Source organism: Elephas maximus, chromosome 21, assembly GCF_024166365.1.
Source record: "Elephas maximus indicus isolate mEleMax1 chromosome 21, mEleMax1 primary haplotype, whole genome shotgun sequence".
NCBI classification, from domain to species: Eukaryota; Metazoa; Chordata; class Mammalia; order Proboscidea; family Elephantidae; genus Elephas; species Elephas maximus.
The window spans coordinates 23,474,476-23,491,311 of record NC_064839.1 but is presented as its reverse complement, the minus strand read 5'-3'; the positions used below and the strand labels follow the sequence as shown (position 1 = coordinate 23,491,311).

At 38.9% G+C, this 16,836-nt stretch overlaps 1 protein-coding gene across 1 annotated transcript; it reads left to right on the top strand.

Annotated features, from left to right (window-relative positions):
* Positions 1–12: 12 nt before the first annotated feature.
* NUDT21 (nudix hydrolase 21) lies at positions 13–15,119 on the top strand. The gene is made up of 7 exons (XM_049864251.1): positions 13–283; positions 4,343–4,543; positions 5,401–5,464; positions 9,424–9,513; positions 12,848–12,923; positions 13,654–13,768; positions 15,032–15,119. The coding sequence occupies exons 1-7, from the start codon at positions 168–170 to the stop codon at positions 15,051–15,053; spliced, it is 684 nt and encodes a 227-aa protein (XP_049720208.1). The 5' UTR covers positions 13–167; the 3' UTR covers positions 15,054–15,119.
* Positions 15,120–16,836: the final 1,717 nt, after the last annotated feature.

Here is a 16,836-nt window from a genome sequence, read left to right as displayed (position 1 = left end):
GCCGGAGGTCTCTCATGCACTTCCGCCGTGCTTACCCTTCCTCTAGCACTGTCCTGTTAATGGCGGGCGGCGGCTGCTGAGCGGGACGCCTGTAACCGCTGCCCGCACAGGGAAAGTCTTCCCTGCCTCCCGTTTTCCCCTCGTCGCCGGTGCCCGAGCCTGCCAGCATGTCCGTAGTGCCGCCCAATCGCTCGCAGACCGGCTGGCCCCGGGGCGTCAACCAGTTCGGCAACAAGTACATCCAGCAGACGAAGCCCCTCACCTTGGAGCGCACCATCAACCTGTAAGTGCGGTCGGCCTCGACGCCCGGCCTTCGCGGGCATCCCCTCCGCGTGAGCGCTCCTGCGGACTGCTCTTCTCTTCCGGCGCGCCCCTGCCCACTCGGCTGTCTTTACGCCTCTCTCCCACCTCCTGCTCGCGGTCGCGCGCTGCTCTGGTTCCTCCAGGCCCGGTCCTAGTCCTCCAACCCCGAGGGTTAGAGTCCTGTTCAGGAGGGTTTTCCATTTCCCCTGTGTCCAGTCGTATTTGCTGCAGTCTTTATTTGAATACAATTAATAAAGCATTATAGGTAAACTGAAGTTTGCCTTGAATTCATCCTTCCCCGCCTCCTCAGAGGTAGCCAATTTCAAAATTTGATGTTTTTCCTGCTGGTCCAGGGTTTATGCTTTCACGTCATGTATATGGTATAGTTTTGTGTATTTTTTATTTGCTATCGGTGGGTGGATGAACGGTATACTGTAGTATTACTTTTGCAGTGTTTATTATTCTCTCAACAATGAGGTTTCGGGACCTTACCTATAATTCGTAGTCTAGTTTTTGCTTTTTAACTGCTGTATAGTATTTCCACTTATTCGTAGGCCACACTTCATTCATCTGTTCATGGCTATCTTTCCGGTCCTGACCATTCACCTGTCTTCTCTGCTGCAGTGACAGCATCCAGGCACCTAGTAGGTCCCAGCTTGGGAGGGTGGGTGCTGTTATGGTTGGGGTTTCAGACCATGGAGGGGACTAAGATGTTGCCCCAGACGGGCTCTGTGTTAATTTCAACACCTTTCTAATTAAGCACTTCAAGGAGTTGCATTTCAATGCCAGTCTCAAACACAGTCTTGCTGTGGCAGGTAATCTGCATTTGAAATGTGTTTTGCTAAAGAAGTTGTCCTGCATTTTCTGTTCGTTTTAAATCATCTCGGAGGGTTTGTTTTTGAGGCAGTGTACAGTGTGGTGCTGGCCCTGAGAGAAGATAGGAATCACTTTCTGTTGGTCAGTCTTTACAAGGTGCAAGGATTTACTGACACTGGTGTTTTGGTAAGACATTCTAACCTTCTCTGTTTTATATTCAAATCAATGAACGTTTCTCCCACAAAACCAAAAGCAATTTGAAATGCAAAAAAAATGGCTGTTATCCTTGTTTTACTTAGAAAATCAGGTACTGGCTTGGCCATGAAGACAATAGAAACGTTCGGTTTATAAAACTTGGAAGTAGTTGATGGTTGTGTATGTATAAGTTACTATTTAAGTTTTGCATTAACATATAATATAGCATTTTAATTTTATATCACTTAAAAAAATCTTCACAAAATTCCCATGAAAGGGAAAAGGCAAGTGTTCTCTTTTTAAAAATGTGGAAAGCACCTCTTCTGGATTACATTCAGTGGTAGTCAGAAGTAGGACCTACAGTTTTTCCTTCATTTTCTTTAATATCCGAATCAATTTGCATCAAACCATTATGTAGAGTTTTTAAAATTTTAACTAGAGGAAATAGTTGTGTGCAAGCTAGGTGAAATTTTAAATAGGTGAAACGTTGTAATTGCTGCTGCTTTAAGGTTATGAGTTGATACATTTACAGTACCTTTCCTCCCCTATACAAATATACATTATTCAAGAATAATTGTGCTATGAACTCAGTTCATATGAATGTGTAATGATCTTTTAAGTTGAAAACAAACCTCTCCTTCCACCCTCAGTGTTTTTTCTTTGAAGGAAATGTTGCACGAATGCATGTTTTGTTCTAGGCACTGTGCACGGTGCTGGCTTACAGTGGTGAGGACGTAAGATGGGGGCCCTGCTTTAGGGCGCACACTGTATGATGGGCATGATACGTGTGTGACTGGGCTGGCACTCCGATTTCATAGCTGAAAATTCTGACTTTTCATCATGATAACTTCTGCTTACTGATACGGGAGGTGGCTTTACAGGGGAGATATTATGGCTATCCCTAATTCTTTCTAACCTCAGGTGGTGAGAACTAAATGTTAGTAGTTTTTTTTTTTTAATTGCCTGGCACATAGTGATGTGTGATAGCTGCCGCTGCGGATGCCAACGATGGTAGAGTCAGCATTGGGTCTTCTGGAGAAGTTCTTTATAGTCTTAAAAAAAACACTAGTTGCGTTCAAGTCGATTCCGACCCGTAGTGACCCTTTGTACAACAGAATGAAACACCGCGCCTTCCTCACAATCATTTTTATGCTTGAGCCCATTAAGGGTCTTCCTCTTTTTTGATGACCCTTTACCAAGCATGATATCCTTCTCCAGGGACTGATTTGATCCCTCCTGATAACATATCCAAAGTATGTGAAACGTAGTAAGCAGTAACCAAAACCAAACCAAACCCAGTGCTGTCGAGTCAATTCCGACTCAGCGACCCTATAGGACAGAGTAGGACTGCCCCACAGAGTTTCCAAGAAGCACCTGGTGAATTTGAACTGCCGACCCTTTGGTTAGCAGCCGTAGCACTTAACCACTATGCCATCAGGGTTTCCGAAGTAAGCAGTAAAAAAAAAAAGGCGTTTTGATAGAATAGATACCTTGGTGATAGGTAAGTGTGGCCAAAATATTCTTACTCAGAATTTGGTGTAATCAAGGGTTACTAACTGGTTGTCGTTGTTGTTAGGTGCCATCGAGTCGGTTCTGACTCATGGCAACCCTATGCACAACAGAATGAAGCACTGCCCAGTCCTGCGCCACCCTTAAACTTGTTGTTATGCTTGAGCTCATTGTTGCAGCCACTGTGTCAGTCCACCTCGTTGAGGGTCTTCCTCTTTTCCTCTGACCCTGTACTCTGCCAAGCATGATGTCCTTCTCCAGGGACTGATCCCTCCTGACGACATGTCCAAAGTATGTAAGACGCAGTCTTACCATCCTTGCCTCTAAGGAGCATTCTGGCTGCACTTCTTCCAAGACAGATTAGTTCGTTCTTTTGGCAGTCCATGGTATATTCAATATTCTTCACCGACACCACAATTCAAAGGCATCAGCTCTTCTTCGGTCTTCCATACTCATTGTCCAGCTTTCACATGCATATGATGTGATTGAAAATACCATGGCTTGACTAAGTGGTACACGTGATGAAATATAAGTGTAGAATTTTAAACTATTTTTAAGGAATAATTTGAACTTTATTAGGCAAGGTGAAAATTATCTTCAACACTATAAGCCATATTTTGAATTCTTGATAAAGGCAGAGGTGGGCAGAAGATAGGAATAAGGAGAAGGGAAAAATAAGGCAACTCAACAGAATAAATGCAGAAAGCTAAAATGACTTCTTACTAGGTTTAAAAGGAAAAGAAAATTGAAAAGTTGGCCTGAAGAGGGAAGAAAGAGTTGTGGTGCCAGAAAAATCTGGTAGATGACTGGAGGAATAGGAAATAACTGGGAGATAGTGATGGAAAGTAGTGCTTTTGGTTTACGGAAAGAAGGAGGTTGGTTATTAGCACCCGTAATTAATAACATTTGTGATTAGCTTAGCAGTTAGAGAAAGCCAAGGAGACATTAGCCAGGTTGGTGATGCTAGTATTAAAAAAAAAACAAAAAACCCATTGACGCTGAATCACTTCTGACTCATAGTGACCCTATAGGACAGAGTAGAACTGCCACATAGGGTTTCCAAGGAGTGCACGGGGGATTCGAACTGCCGACCTTTTGGTTAGCAGCCGTAGCTCTTAACCACTGTGCCACCAGTGTTTCCAGTGCCAGTATACTAGCTATGATTTAAAACGAGAGGATTACCAGATAGCCCCTTCTCTAAGCATAAGGGCCTTAAGGAAGGTGTTACTGTGAGTTGGAATTGATGGCAACAGTAAGGAAAGTGTTACCTAGATTTAGAAATTCAAGTAGGGAGTAGCAGATTGGTCTAATGGAAAGCTCTGGCCTCTGAGTCCAGACAGCTGGATTCTAATCTCTGCTGTCTATATTAACTAGTTGTGTAACTTTGGACAAATCCTTTATCTCTGGGTACAATATCTACAGTTTTTACTGTGGGTTCCTTATATGTGATTGGTATCTATTGTGGTAAAGAAATTTTGATCTTCAGGCCTCATGTTAGATGTCTGTCTTGGGATCATAGGTACCCTCTTACCAACTATACTTTTGGTACCAAAGAGCCCCTTTATGAGAAGGACAGCTCTGTCGCCGCCAGATTTCAACGCATGAGGGAGGAATTTGATAAAATTGGAATGAGGAGAACTGTAGAAGGAGTTCTGATTGTACATGAGCACCGGCTACCCCACGTGTTACTGCTACAGCTGGGAACAACTTTCTTCAAATTGTAAGTATTGGAAACTAACAGCATGACACCTTTAATGGGATTGTCAGTCATGTCGTTTTAGAGTACAATTTTAGCCTTTAGTCATTTCTTTCAGCAAACACTGCTCTTAGTGGAGTCTTTAGAAAGAGAAAATCATGAGCAGTTTTAATTGCTTGGCACATAGTGATGTGTTTATTGCCTCACTAGAAATCAGCACGTTTCTGTGTATTGTTGATATTAATGACTGAGCTTGATAGAAGCCCCTTAAAATAGATTGTCCCTTGAAATAGGTTAATCCAAGTTCAATTTCTAGACTTAATGACAGCACTGCTAAAAATCTGGTACTGTGTGCTTTGTAGAGTGAATAGTTTCCTATTCCTAAAATGACTTTCATTTCCAAAGGTAATAATTTATCTTTATCACTTAAGCTCATAAATTTCTCAATTTATATTTAACTAGCTAAAGAGAGATCTTAAATACTTAGATTGAAGTTATTGAAAAATGATCCATTCCTCAGGGCTAAAGATTGGAACCATTGTCTCTCTGGGCATTCTAGACTCCATTATCACCAGATCGCTTCCAGAGAAAAGAGGTTGGGATGGACTGGTGGCCAGCAATTAGATTTTCTTCTCCATCTGGTTTTTGTTATGGTATATATTTTGTTTGTTTAAAACTAGGGTTCGTGTACTGTTACGCTACTGAATTAGCCTAATAAATTCAACTTTCTAGCATTGTTTGCGACACTTGTTTGCTTTGATTGCCTTATCCTGTGACACCAAAATACAGTATTGAGTTACCTGATGGAAATAACTACTGTGTTCTTCCTGTTGTTGCCAAATTGCATTAAGTTAAAAGCTGAAATTCTTACCTCTATACAGACCTGGTGGCGAACTTAATCCAGGAGAAGATGAAGTTGAAGGACTAAAACGCTTAATGACAGAGGTATTTTTCTGTTTAACCACTTTGATATTTTTATTTTTGCCCATGTGAATACCATCAATTTAGTGGATAATTAGCCCTTTTATGTCTTGCGAAAAGGGTGTTTATTTTGAATATTTCGCTTTGGATAAATGAAACCGAAACCTAGGAATGTTAGTAGAGTGCTTATTTTCTGCACGTTGAATTGATAATTGCTTTATCTTAACTTTTTCCATTGAAGTGTTCATGTAACAATAATGTTAATATAAGCCAGCATTTATTGAGTACTTAGTCTGTGTTAGGCACACTTCTAAGTGCTTTACATGCAATAACTTCTTTAATCACCATAACAATCCTAGGAGGTGGGTACTGTTATTAATCCCACTCTACAGATGTGGAAACTGGGACAGAGAACATTAAGATGACTTGATGTTGCAAAGCTAGTATGTTGAGCTGGAGATTTGAATGCAGGCAGTCTTGTTCCCAAGTCAGCCTCTGTAGAGCTTTCACAAGAGAAACATTCCTGCCATCTACCTGTTCATTTTTGTACCTATCTTTTATACGTCACCTAAATTATTTTACTTTTTGCTAATCATTTTCATGTCGGCCTGTGGAGACTTGGGACCAAATGGATAGGTATTGGAGAGTTTTGAGACTTGTGGGTTGTACTTATTATTACTTTTTTTTTTTTTAATGACATGCAATTTTCTTGCCTTAATTATAAAACTAATACATAGTAAATGCAAAATCATTGTCAATCACTGAAAAGCAGAAGGAAAACAAAACTGAAATCACCTATATATAATTCTATCATCGTTGATCTCTTGGTTTACTTTTATAGCCTTTTTAAATGCACTGTAACTCTTAAGTATTATGATGTACTTGGACTTCCAGTTAAATACAGTAGATTGAACCTACCTTCTTACCTTTCCTTCTTCTCAAAACTATACCAAAAAGTCAGTAAAGGGGTTTAGCTGTGTATATGTGTACATATATATATATGTATACGTATAAAACAGTAAGATTTTGAGAGTGCAAAATGAGACAATTGGCAAGAAAATTTTTGAAGCTAGAAAACAGATGAGCAAATCATAACTGACTTAGCAGAAATCCGAGCCCAACTGGAGGGCAATCCAGAATCCAGCACTGCAGAACACCAGAAAGGCTGAGGAACTGCACATGCCAGGTACCTATGAAAATGGGGGCATGCATGGATTTAAAATGGTTTTGATTGAAAGTCTGTATAGGATGTATTTTTACACTTAGATTATCTTCCTCACATTCTTCAGTCAAGCAGAACTGGCTGGTGACAGACACTGAATCAGAAAACACTAAGCAAGAAAACAGTTTAGGGAGTGGGGACGATGAATGAAAATCTGCATCCTGAATAGTTAGACTTCTAGGGTTCTACTAGACTAACAGAATTTGACAGCTAAGTTTCCATACCCTAGGCAGAAGATTGGAGGTTTTGTTTTTTAAGAAAGTGATCGTTCCCCGCCTCAAAAAAACCTTTGGGTCCTGACATTTGGGAGCCTTCCCAAAGAAATAATGCAGCCTTGTCGGCCGTGCACACAGAGCTCACAGTCAAGCATCTTATTGCCTCATCCTTAATTGTGAGCAGATAACCAAGTATCAAGGCTTCTGGAGAAAGCTTCTTAACAAAAAAGAGATCAAAAGCAATAAAAAGAACTCAGGAGAAACAGAAAATTCATCGATCAACCAAACTATGGTTAATATTCTTGGAGTGATAAGAGGAGATACTGTCCCTATGACACAGTGCCATTAAAAAAAAAAAAAAAAAATCAGAGAACAAAAAAGAACTCATGGGTATTGAGAAAATGTTAGAAACAAAAAATTCAGTAGCAATGTGGAAAATTGAACTGAAGAAATCTACCAGAAAGTAGAACAAAAAGATTAAATGATTGAACATAGTTTGAGGAAAGATAAAATTAGTGGATGAGTCTAGAAGGACCAATAGAAACTATAGATAAAGAGGATAGAGGAAAAGGAAGAATTATCAAAGCAGTAATTGAAGAAAATTTTCCAAACCTGAAGGGCATGAGTTTTCAGATTGAAAGGACTGGCCTGCCCTCTACAATGAATGTTAAAAGATCCATATACAGACATACCATCATGACATTTGAGATCACTAAGGATATAGAGAGGATCCCAAAAGTCTCCAAAGGTGGGGGGAGGGTACACACAGGTTAAGTACAAACCATCAAAAATCAGAAATGGCATCAGACTTTTCAGGAATAACAACGGAAGCTAAAAGATCGTGGAGCATACCTTTAAAATTCTGAGAGAATATGGTTTCCATCCTAGAATTTTTAATCTAATCAAACTATAAATTGAGCGTGTAGATAAAGTTATTTCCAAACATGCACAGTTTCAAAAAAATGTTATCTTGTACCTTAAGAAGCTACTAGGGAGTGGCATCAAAACGAATGAACCGAGATACAGGATTCAGAATATACAGAGCACCTAGCACAGGAGAGAGACAGAGGGAAGCCCTAGAGCCCCAGCTATGCAGCAGGGCTACAGGGCATCTAGAGCAACCTGGAACAGGATGATAGAAAAATGTCTCTTAAAAAAAATTCAGCTGCTAGAATAATTGATGTCTGAATGGAGAAGAATTTAAACTTTTCTTGGAGAATGTGGGGATGAATTAGTGGTAGCAAATGAAATGAAACATTAACTCTAAATAAAGAATGGTTGTACAAATAAGGAAATGTAGTTATAGTTTAATTGCTTAGTTGTGACTGATTTACCTAGTCATATTAATTTAAATACAGAATATTCACTTAATTAAATATTGATAATGGGAGGATGGTGGAAGAGAAAATATATGCGGGATGTGATTTTAAGATCTGAGTTCTCATCCACAGTAGAGGGAGTTCATAGGGTTTTTTTTTTTTTTTAATAAAAAATATATGGCCATAAAAGAATGTTTTAAGAAGAGTAACTTTATAGTGGAGAAACATGACAAACCTCCTCAGCTAGGTGATCAAGGTTAATATCATGACTGTTGTAGCATGCAGTCTTGATATAATGTAATGAGAATGGCACTTTACTTCTGTGCTCTTCCTCCCCCAAATCCATAACCCTGGTCTAATTGATGGACATTCTTCTAGTACTCCTCAGAACTGTCAAGGTTGAAAAAAGAAAGTCTGGTAAATAGTCACAGTCACAGGAGGAGCTTAAGGAGACATGATAGCTAAATGTAATGTTGAGGTGACCCCGGGTGGCACAAACAGTTAAGCGCTAAACTGCCAGCCAAAAGGTTGGTGGTTCAAACCCACCCAACAGCGCCTTGGAAGAAAGGCCTGGAGATTTATTTCCATAAAGATTATAGCCAAGAAAACCCTATGGAGCAGTTCTGTTCTGTAACACATGGGTTTGCCATGAGTTGGAATTGACTTGATGGCAATGGGTTGGTTTTTTGTTTTTGATTTGTTTACAGTTGATTCTAGAAAAACTTTGTATGCTGTTGGCTGATTTAGGTGATTGATCAGATCTGGTTTTCCATGTATAGCTACGGTTGAACAACAGATTTGTTGCCCTTATATAGTTATGTCTATACTAAAAAAAACAAACAACGGTCCCTGCGTCATGCAAATGGTTAATGTCCAAAGCTGCTAACCAAAAGGCCGGAGGTTTGAGTCCACCCAGAGGTGTCTTCAAAGAAAGGCGTAGCGATCTACTTCTGAAAAATCAGCTATTGAAAACCCTATGGAGCACAGTTCTACTCTGACACAAATGGGTAACCATGTCTATACTAGATTGCCAATTTTGAACTAATAGTGTGTGTATTGGGCAGAGTGACGCAGATAATAATAAACAAAAAATTATAGAGAGGAAACCTGTATAGCCACATACACCTGTTAGGAGTGCTGCAGGAAGTATTCTCTTCACTAAAGAAGGGTATTCCTGTGTGTGTATATTAAGTTGTTATGACTGGGTGTATCATTCGTTTTTGACAGATACTAGGTCGTCAAGATGGAGTCTTGCAAGACTGGGTCATTGATGACTGCATTGGTAACTGGTGGAGACCAAATTTTGAACCTCCTCAGGTCAGTGTTCATGTATCTGCTGGACATTAGGGGAAGCAAAAAACTTTTAATTTCCCCTCCCCCATTTAAAAAGATTAAAGCAGAATTCAGCTTGAAATTTCCTTTTCTTTCTTCCTTAATTTAGATAAAAAATGACAAAGTGTTTTCTTTAAAGTAAAATTGCAAAGAATACACAAAAGTAGAGAGAATAGTAAGTGAACTATTCAGTCAGCAGTTAACAACTCATGGTTGGACTTGTTCCCGTGTCCCCTGTCTCCCATTGCCCCTCTCCCCAGCTCTTGGCTTGTTTTGAAGCAGATCCTAGATATCATAATTAAACTGTAAACATTTCAGTGTGCATCTCTTAATAGATAATGATCTTTTCAAAAAACATCCTGAATTGTTTTGACAAGGCCCTATGATCTTGGTAGATTCCGCATGACAACATGTTCCAGATCAAGCATTGCAACAAAATATTTTCCAAGAAAAAGATGATTTCGGCTGTTCTCTTACTTCTGACTCCCTTGTATAGCAGTGGGATAGGAAGATAAGTTGCTTGTGAAAGCTGGTGGGGAATTGATTTTCATTGTTCATCCTAATTGTCATAGTTCCTACTACCTGAGAATTGCCAGGAATTTGGCTTGAAGAAAGTACAGTTTCATGTGGAAATAGTGAAGTTCTTATATATCTAAAGAACGCTGAACAATTATTCTAAACATTTTTTCATTTCTTGGACCTTCCTTGATCTAATTGGAAAATGTTCAGTGATAACCCAAGAAGTTTCCAGGCTATTTCTTGAATACCGTCATTCACTCCCGTATCACAGTCCTGGTACCATGTCCTTAATTTGCTGAACCCTAGTGTTGACTCTAGTAGTATAAGGTATAACATAAGGTGTTTATTTAGTAAATCTAGTGTATTGGCTTTCCATACTTTTCTTTGGCAGATTTTCAGAAGTAGATTGCCAAGCCCTTCCTCCTAGTCTGTCCTAGTCTGGCAGTTACGCTGAAACTGTCCACCATGGTGTTGACCCTGGTGATATGTGAAATACCGGTGGCATTGTTTCTAGTATCATAGCAACATGCAGGCCATCTCAGTATGATAAACTGACAGATGGGTGGTGCATGCAAAAGCTGGACAATGAAAAAAGGAAGATCGAAAAAGAATTGACGCATTTGAGTTGTATTGGCAAAGAACGTGGAGTATACTATGGACTGCCAGAAGAATGAACAAATTAGTTTGGAGGAAGTACAGCCAAAATGCTCCTTAGAAACGAGGATGATAAGGCTTCGTCTTGCTTACTTTGGACACATCATCAGGAAAGACCAGTCACTAGAAAAAGTCATCATGTTTGGTAAAGTCGGTGAAAACAAGGGAAACCTTCCATGAGATGGATTGATTGACGCAATAGCTGCAACACTGGGCTCAAACATACCAACATTGTGAAGATAGCTCAGGACCCCGCAGTGTTTCGTTCTGTTACACATAAGCTCACCGTGAATTGGCTCCAACTTGATGGCAGCTAATAACTACAAAAACAAGAGTATTGGTTAGGTGGGAGTGGGAAAAGAGTGCGTCATATCTCCCTTAGTCTTTTTGTATAAAGTGCAGTTGCCTTGAAATAAATGTCAAGGCCGGGATTGGAGAAGAAAAGCCTTTAAAAAGAGGAACGTGTGGCCTCAAGTAGAAAATTGGGGTAATGCTACTCACTTTGGCTTGGCTGTGGTTTGGGAACTTGGGTTGTCTGTGAACTATAGGTCTCTTAGCCTGTGCTACTCAAGCCACTTCTTACGTTTTCATTTCTCTGTTGCTGCCACCGTGCTTGGTTTTCTTGTTAGTATAGGGGACCTCCAAAGCCTAGGACAGTTGTCTCAATTCACTGTACCCTAGGGATGGCTCTGGTTTGTAATTATTTGTAAATATATTGAATATTGATATAAGTACCAATAGGGGGAAATAACATTCTAGGCTTTTATACTTAGATTAAGAGTCAAATAGATATGGTTGAACCCTGTCTTAAGTACTTAGCCGTGTCCTCTTGGGAAAGATACTTAGCCTCTTAGCGGCATTTACATGTGTAAAATGGGTTCATTGAAAGAATAAAGCACTTATTACAGTGCCTGGCCACTGTAGACATGCAATAAATGCTATATTTTAGGGGCCAGCAAATTTTTTTCTGTGAAGAACCAGATGGATAAATATTTTTAGCTATGTAGGCTACAAGGTCTCTGTTGCATTTACTCAACTCTTCCATGGTAGCGTGAAAGCAGCCATAGGTAATATGTAAATGGTGACCATGGCTGTGTTCCAGTAAAACTTTATTCACAAAGCAAGCATTGGGCTGAATTGGGCCTACAGGCTGTAGTTTGCCAAACCCTAGTATATATTATTGATGCCTAGCTCAGGGATTTTGAAACTGTAGTAACCTCAATTTCACTGGGTTCCTTTTGGCAGCCTCTGCTTTTATCTCACTCTTCCCTTCTGTCTGTTTTTAGGACTTTAATCCTCCTGCCCTCTGAAATACAGTTCCAAAAGCAAAAGCAGATTTTCGGACATTTTGCACGGAAATACAGGTTTTCATTTCATGCACACAAGAACAGTAACGACAAAAAAATCCCTACCTGAGACATTTTGTTTTCTGTATCAAAATTTTTCTTTTTCAGGCAGCAGTCTCCCCTCTAATTTTCTTCATCTCCTTAAAATCTCAAAAAATAAAAAATTTTTTGTTTCCCCAAGCAGTTTAGTCTGCCGAGCTGGCAGAGCTCCATTTAGGTGGCTCATCTGTTGTTCCTGAAGCATGTGGCCCAGCAGGGGCCGGGGGAGAGGCATGTGTGGGTGACGTCTTGTCAGTGATCTCACGGGCTATATTTAAACTTTTCATGTAGTAAAAATGTTCATATCAGGATTCTAGAAATTTTAACTTGGTAATGATTTAGGAAAAAAGACAACAAATAACTTTTGTTAAAAACACTAATGAAAACCAGACTTTATTGTGTTACACATTTCTCAAGCTGTAAATCCTGTGACTGTATTTAATTGTCCTAAATGGTTTACTACTTGTTATTTTACATTTATTAAAATATTTATTAATGTGTCTGTCAGCTACTAAATCTTGGTAAAGGGAAGAATAGAAGGGAGCCTACTTCTCCCTGCACTTTACACTGTATTGGGGAATAAGCACGTAAAGAGAGAAATGAAGCTATGGGATACAAGTGTTCGGAGTGTGAGGAACTTGGTCTCAGAAGGCTGATATTTGAGCTTAATCTCTGAAATGGGAGAAGTTGATAAACAGGCATAGAGGTGTAAGGAATGGTGGGTTTTAGAAATTACAAATCAGTCTCATTTGTTATTTTAGTATCCATATATTCCTGCACATATTACAAAGCCTAAGGAACATAAGAAGTTGTTTCTGGTTCAACTTCAAGAGAAAGGTAAGTTGTGTTTTTTAAGACAGCCAACTAAAAACTTTTGTAGAGTAATTTCATCGATACCTCTATTGTGTTTTCTCCAAGTTCCGTGATTTTTTGGAACTTATTATAAAACTAAAAACATAACACCAAGTTAACATAATTACCTGCTTTTTCGCTTAGGTGTGCCATTGATGCTACAGAGCAAAAAATAAATTTAATCCTAAAATATCAAATTATGGTCAAATTTTAAAATAATTGTTCAGCTGCTGGTATTGTTTTTCTCAAGAAGCATTGTTACTGTTGGTTGATAAATTATCGAAAATATTGGGAGACAAATGAAGTGATTTAAAAAAAAAATTTAATACCATCTTCAGTCCTGTGAGTTTTAACAGTCTTATAATGGAATCCAAAATAAATTACATTTCTTACGATAGTCTTATAATGGAATCCAAAATAAATTACAAACCCAAGTCTCTTCTTGTCCCCTTTTTCCCAGTGCTTATGAGGTGCTCTCGGTTCTTAATAGCAGGGATCTGTAGAGGCTCACTTCGTTTTCAAAGCTGTTACTGTGAACTCTTGCTTAAAAGACACAAAATGTATTAATGAGAAAGATTGTTTTCCTTAAAAGTTTTTCTCTGGAAACAAGTTATCCTCAAATATAAAATCGGTCATTAATTTAAAAATGAAATGGAAGCAGTGATTATTTAAAAAAAAAAATTACAGAAAATGAATAGTGTTCTGTTTGTTTTAGCCCTGTTTGCAGTCCCAAAAAATTACAAACTGGTAGCTGCACCATTGTTTGAATTGTATGACAACGCACCAGGATATGGACCCATCATTTCTAGTCTCCCTCAGCTCTTGAGCAGGTATGGAATGGTGAACAGTTTGTGGTTTATTCATATAAACTGCCAGATTTTAAATATACTGAGCCACTTGAGAAGGCATAATTTATGAATTTTGGTCTTTAAAGAAGCTAGGAGAGGGACCCTTAGGTCGAGTGCAGCCATAAATTAAATGACTGTTTTAATGACCGATGAAAAGCGTCCCCCAGACCTTAAGTTGCAGCATGACGTTCCAGCATTTGTGTAACTGCTCTTCCCCAAATCCGATACTCCCTGCAGTTAAGTTTGAAGCCTTCATCAGAAGAACAAACAGTGAAATAGTAGTCAGCAATGTGTAAATGGGGCCTGGGGGTGTGGGTGGGGTGAAGGTTGTCTATGTAAAAATGTGGAGAATTGAATCTTTTGGTGTAATAGTGTTTTTCCTTTTTGGAACCTACTGTGTTTAGGCCTAAATTAGGGCATGTGGAATTAAATCCTGAACTTTAACGTGGAGCTTGTGTGTTTAGGCAGATAGAGTGATTTACAGGTGGAGGTTCTGAGAACATAGGACTCACAGAATAGTGTGGTTAAGAATGTAAGTTCCGCAGTCAGTGCTTGGTTTTGAATCCCAAGAACTTACTGGCAGTGTGGCCTTGGGCAAACTATTACACTCATTTGCCTGCTTCTTCATCTGTTCTGTAAAATGGGGATGGTAGTACCCAATTCACAGGAGCATGAGGACCTAGGGAAACACATATCAAGGGCTTAGAACAGTGCTGGGCACCTGGTAAGCACCCAATAAATACTAGTTTAAAAACAATTGCAGTAGTGATTTTGGCATTCTTTGAAAGTTTGTTGAGTATGAAATTGGTCTTTTTACTCTTTGTCACTAATCAGACTTCATCTGTTGTCCCTCTGCTTTGGCCTGCTGATGTTGAAGTACGGAATATGAAAAGAGAGTCATAATATTTATTTAAACACTTAGCCGACAAGTATTGGGAACTGTGCTGAGTGGTGAGAATACAATGATGTGTAAAAATTTTTTCTGCCTTCAGGGAACTTCTTAGTGGATAATTAGTCAAATTTACACATACTCTCTCTCTCTCTCTCTGTATGTATGTATGTATTCACCGGTATTTAATGCATAAGGTATGGTAAGTGAGAGAAAAGTGTTTCTTGGTGTAGAAAGTGCCAAAAAATGTCAAGGGAGAGTAGATACATCGAGATAAATTTCCTTATCATTTAAGGTGAAAGCTAGGTTAAATAATACTGTTTTTAATAAAGAGTTTTGTTCTTTTTTAAATTCAGGTTCAATTTTATATACAACTGAATTCCTGCGCAGTGGAGAAGTAAAAGAAGCCGTCTCTGTGAGCACAGCTATCCACAGTGTAGAATAATAAACATGGTAGACATGATTTTTTGGTTTTATCCTTTTCCTGAACCCTGAATTGCTCCCTACTTTCTATTGTTTGAATAGTAAAGTTAATATGAATAACTAGACAGTGGTGTAAACAAATGTGATAATGTTTAATTCACTTTTGGTTCTACTCATACTTTTTTGTACAACATTAAACAAGTGGACTTCTTTTTATTTGTATTTTTTTTTTTTTTGTACTTCACATTAAACTTTTAAAATTCTTACAGGTGAGGATCGTTATGTTATTTTTTTCCCCAGGTTGGTTAATGCTAAGGGACAATGGCAGATTTAGTTCAGCCAAGTTTATTGATCCTGGCTCTGATACCATTCTTGGGGGTATACTCTAAGACAGTGCTACAGATTTTTGAGGTGAGGATCTTAACTTTTTTTTTAGGACCCAGTTTGCTTGGTTGAGTTCAGAGTGCAACTTCTGTACCAAATTGTACACCCTAGTAAATTCTTTAGGGTTGTTATGAGTTGGAATTGACTCGATGGCACACAACAACAACAAAAAAACAGCACAAATGAGTTCCGTTACAGCAGAACTCCCATCTGTTACTGAGTGATACAGTATCTCAGTGTCCAGACCCTGGTTCACAAGTGACAGACGTTAAGCATATGGGAAACAATTAAAACTGGCCAGGTTGGGAAAGCCATGGGAAGCGTTGAAAAGAGAAACTGCTCTAGAACTCATGTTTTTTTCTTTCTTCACATAACAGAGGTATTAGTAATGTATGCTGTTATGAAATTGTTTGTCTCAGTTATTTTTAGGGCCATGGTAAAAATAGTGATCTATGAAGGACGTTTCTAAAAGTGGATCTGTTAGGTTTTGAGCTCTTAGATGTTCAGCAGGCATTGCAAGTTAGTTACTTCAGTTAACTTGAAGTTACATCCATAGAGGAGAACATTTGGTTTTAGCAGGTGACACAAAAACATTTCAAAATTATTTTCCAATAATCTAAATCACCTGAAATCTGGGGACAGGGTAGAGGATAGATTTTTGTCAGCCTAAGAGAAAAACACGAAGTTCAGAAACTTTTAAAACACTGCCAAATTTGGATTAAATTTGTTTCGGGAATAGAAAAGAATGTTTGGGCAAGGGAGTTTGCTAGTTGTGTCCTTGCTTAGTGGTCAAATATATTGTATATGTCAGATTGCAGACTTGTTGACTATAGACTTAATATATTAAACAAACAAAAAAATAACCTTGTATGTTACAGCTACTTTTTTAAAAACAAAGGTTGTACAGTTACGTTTTCAATAGCCAGGAATGAACTCCTGATTAGCTTTTACACCTTCACAGTACTGATGATAGCACTGCTCTCCTGTATATTGGGCGATGTGGAAGCTATGGCATATGTTCTTCCCTATTTAGACATGAAAAAATCAGCAATTCTGTTCATAAGCATCCCCATTCATTTAGTTGAGGTCATGTCAAACCCTCACATGGTTGCAGATCAAGTAGCGATTATAACCGTGCATCTACTTAGCAGTAGGGAGCACTAGTCTCCATGACCTAAAATGGCCCGTGATTTCCTTTGAAAAAGTCACTAGTTCTGTGCATAGTCCTCTTTCCTCAAGGATCAAGAGTCCTGCCTCTGGTTTACATTCAAACCAAAACCAAACCCAGTGCTGTCGAGTTGATTCCGACTCATAGCGACCCTACAGGACAGAGTAGAACTGCCCCATAGAGTTT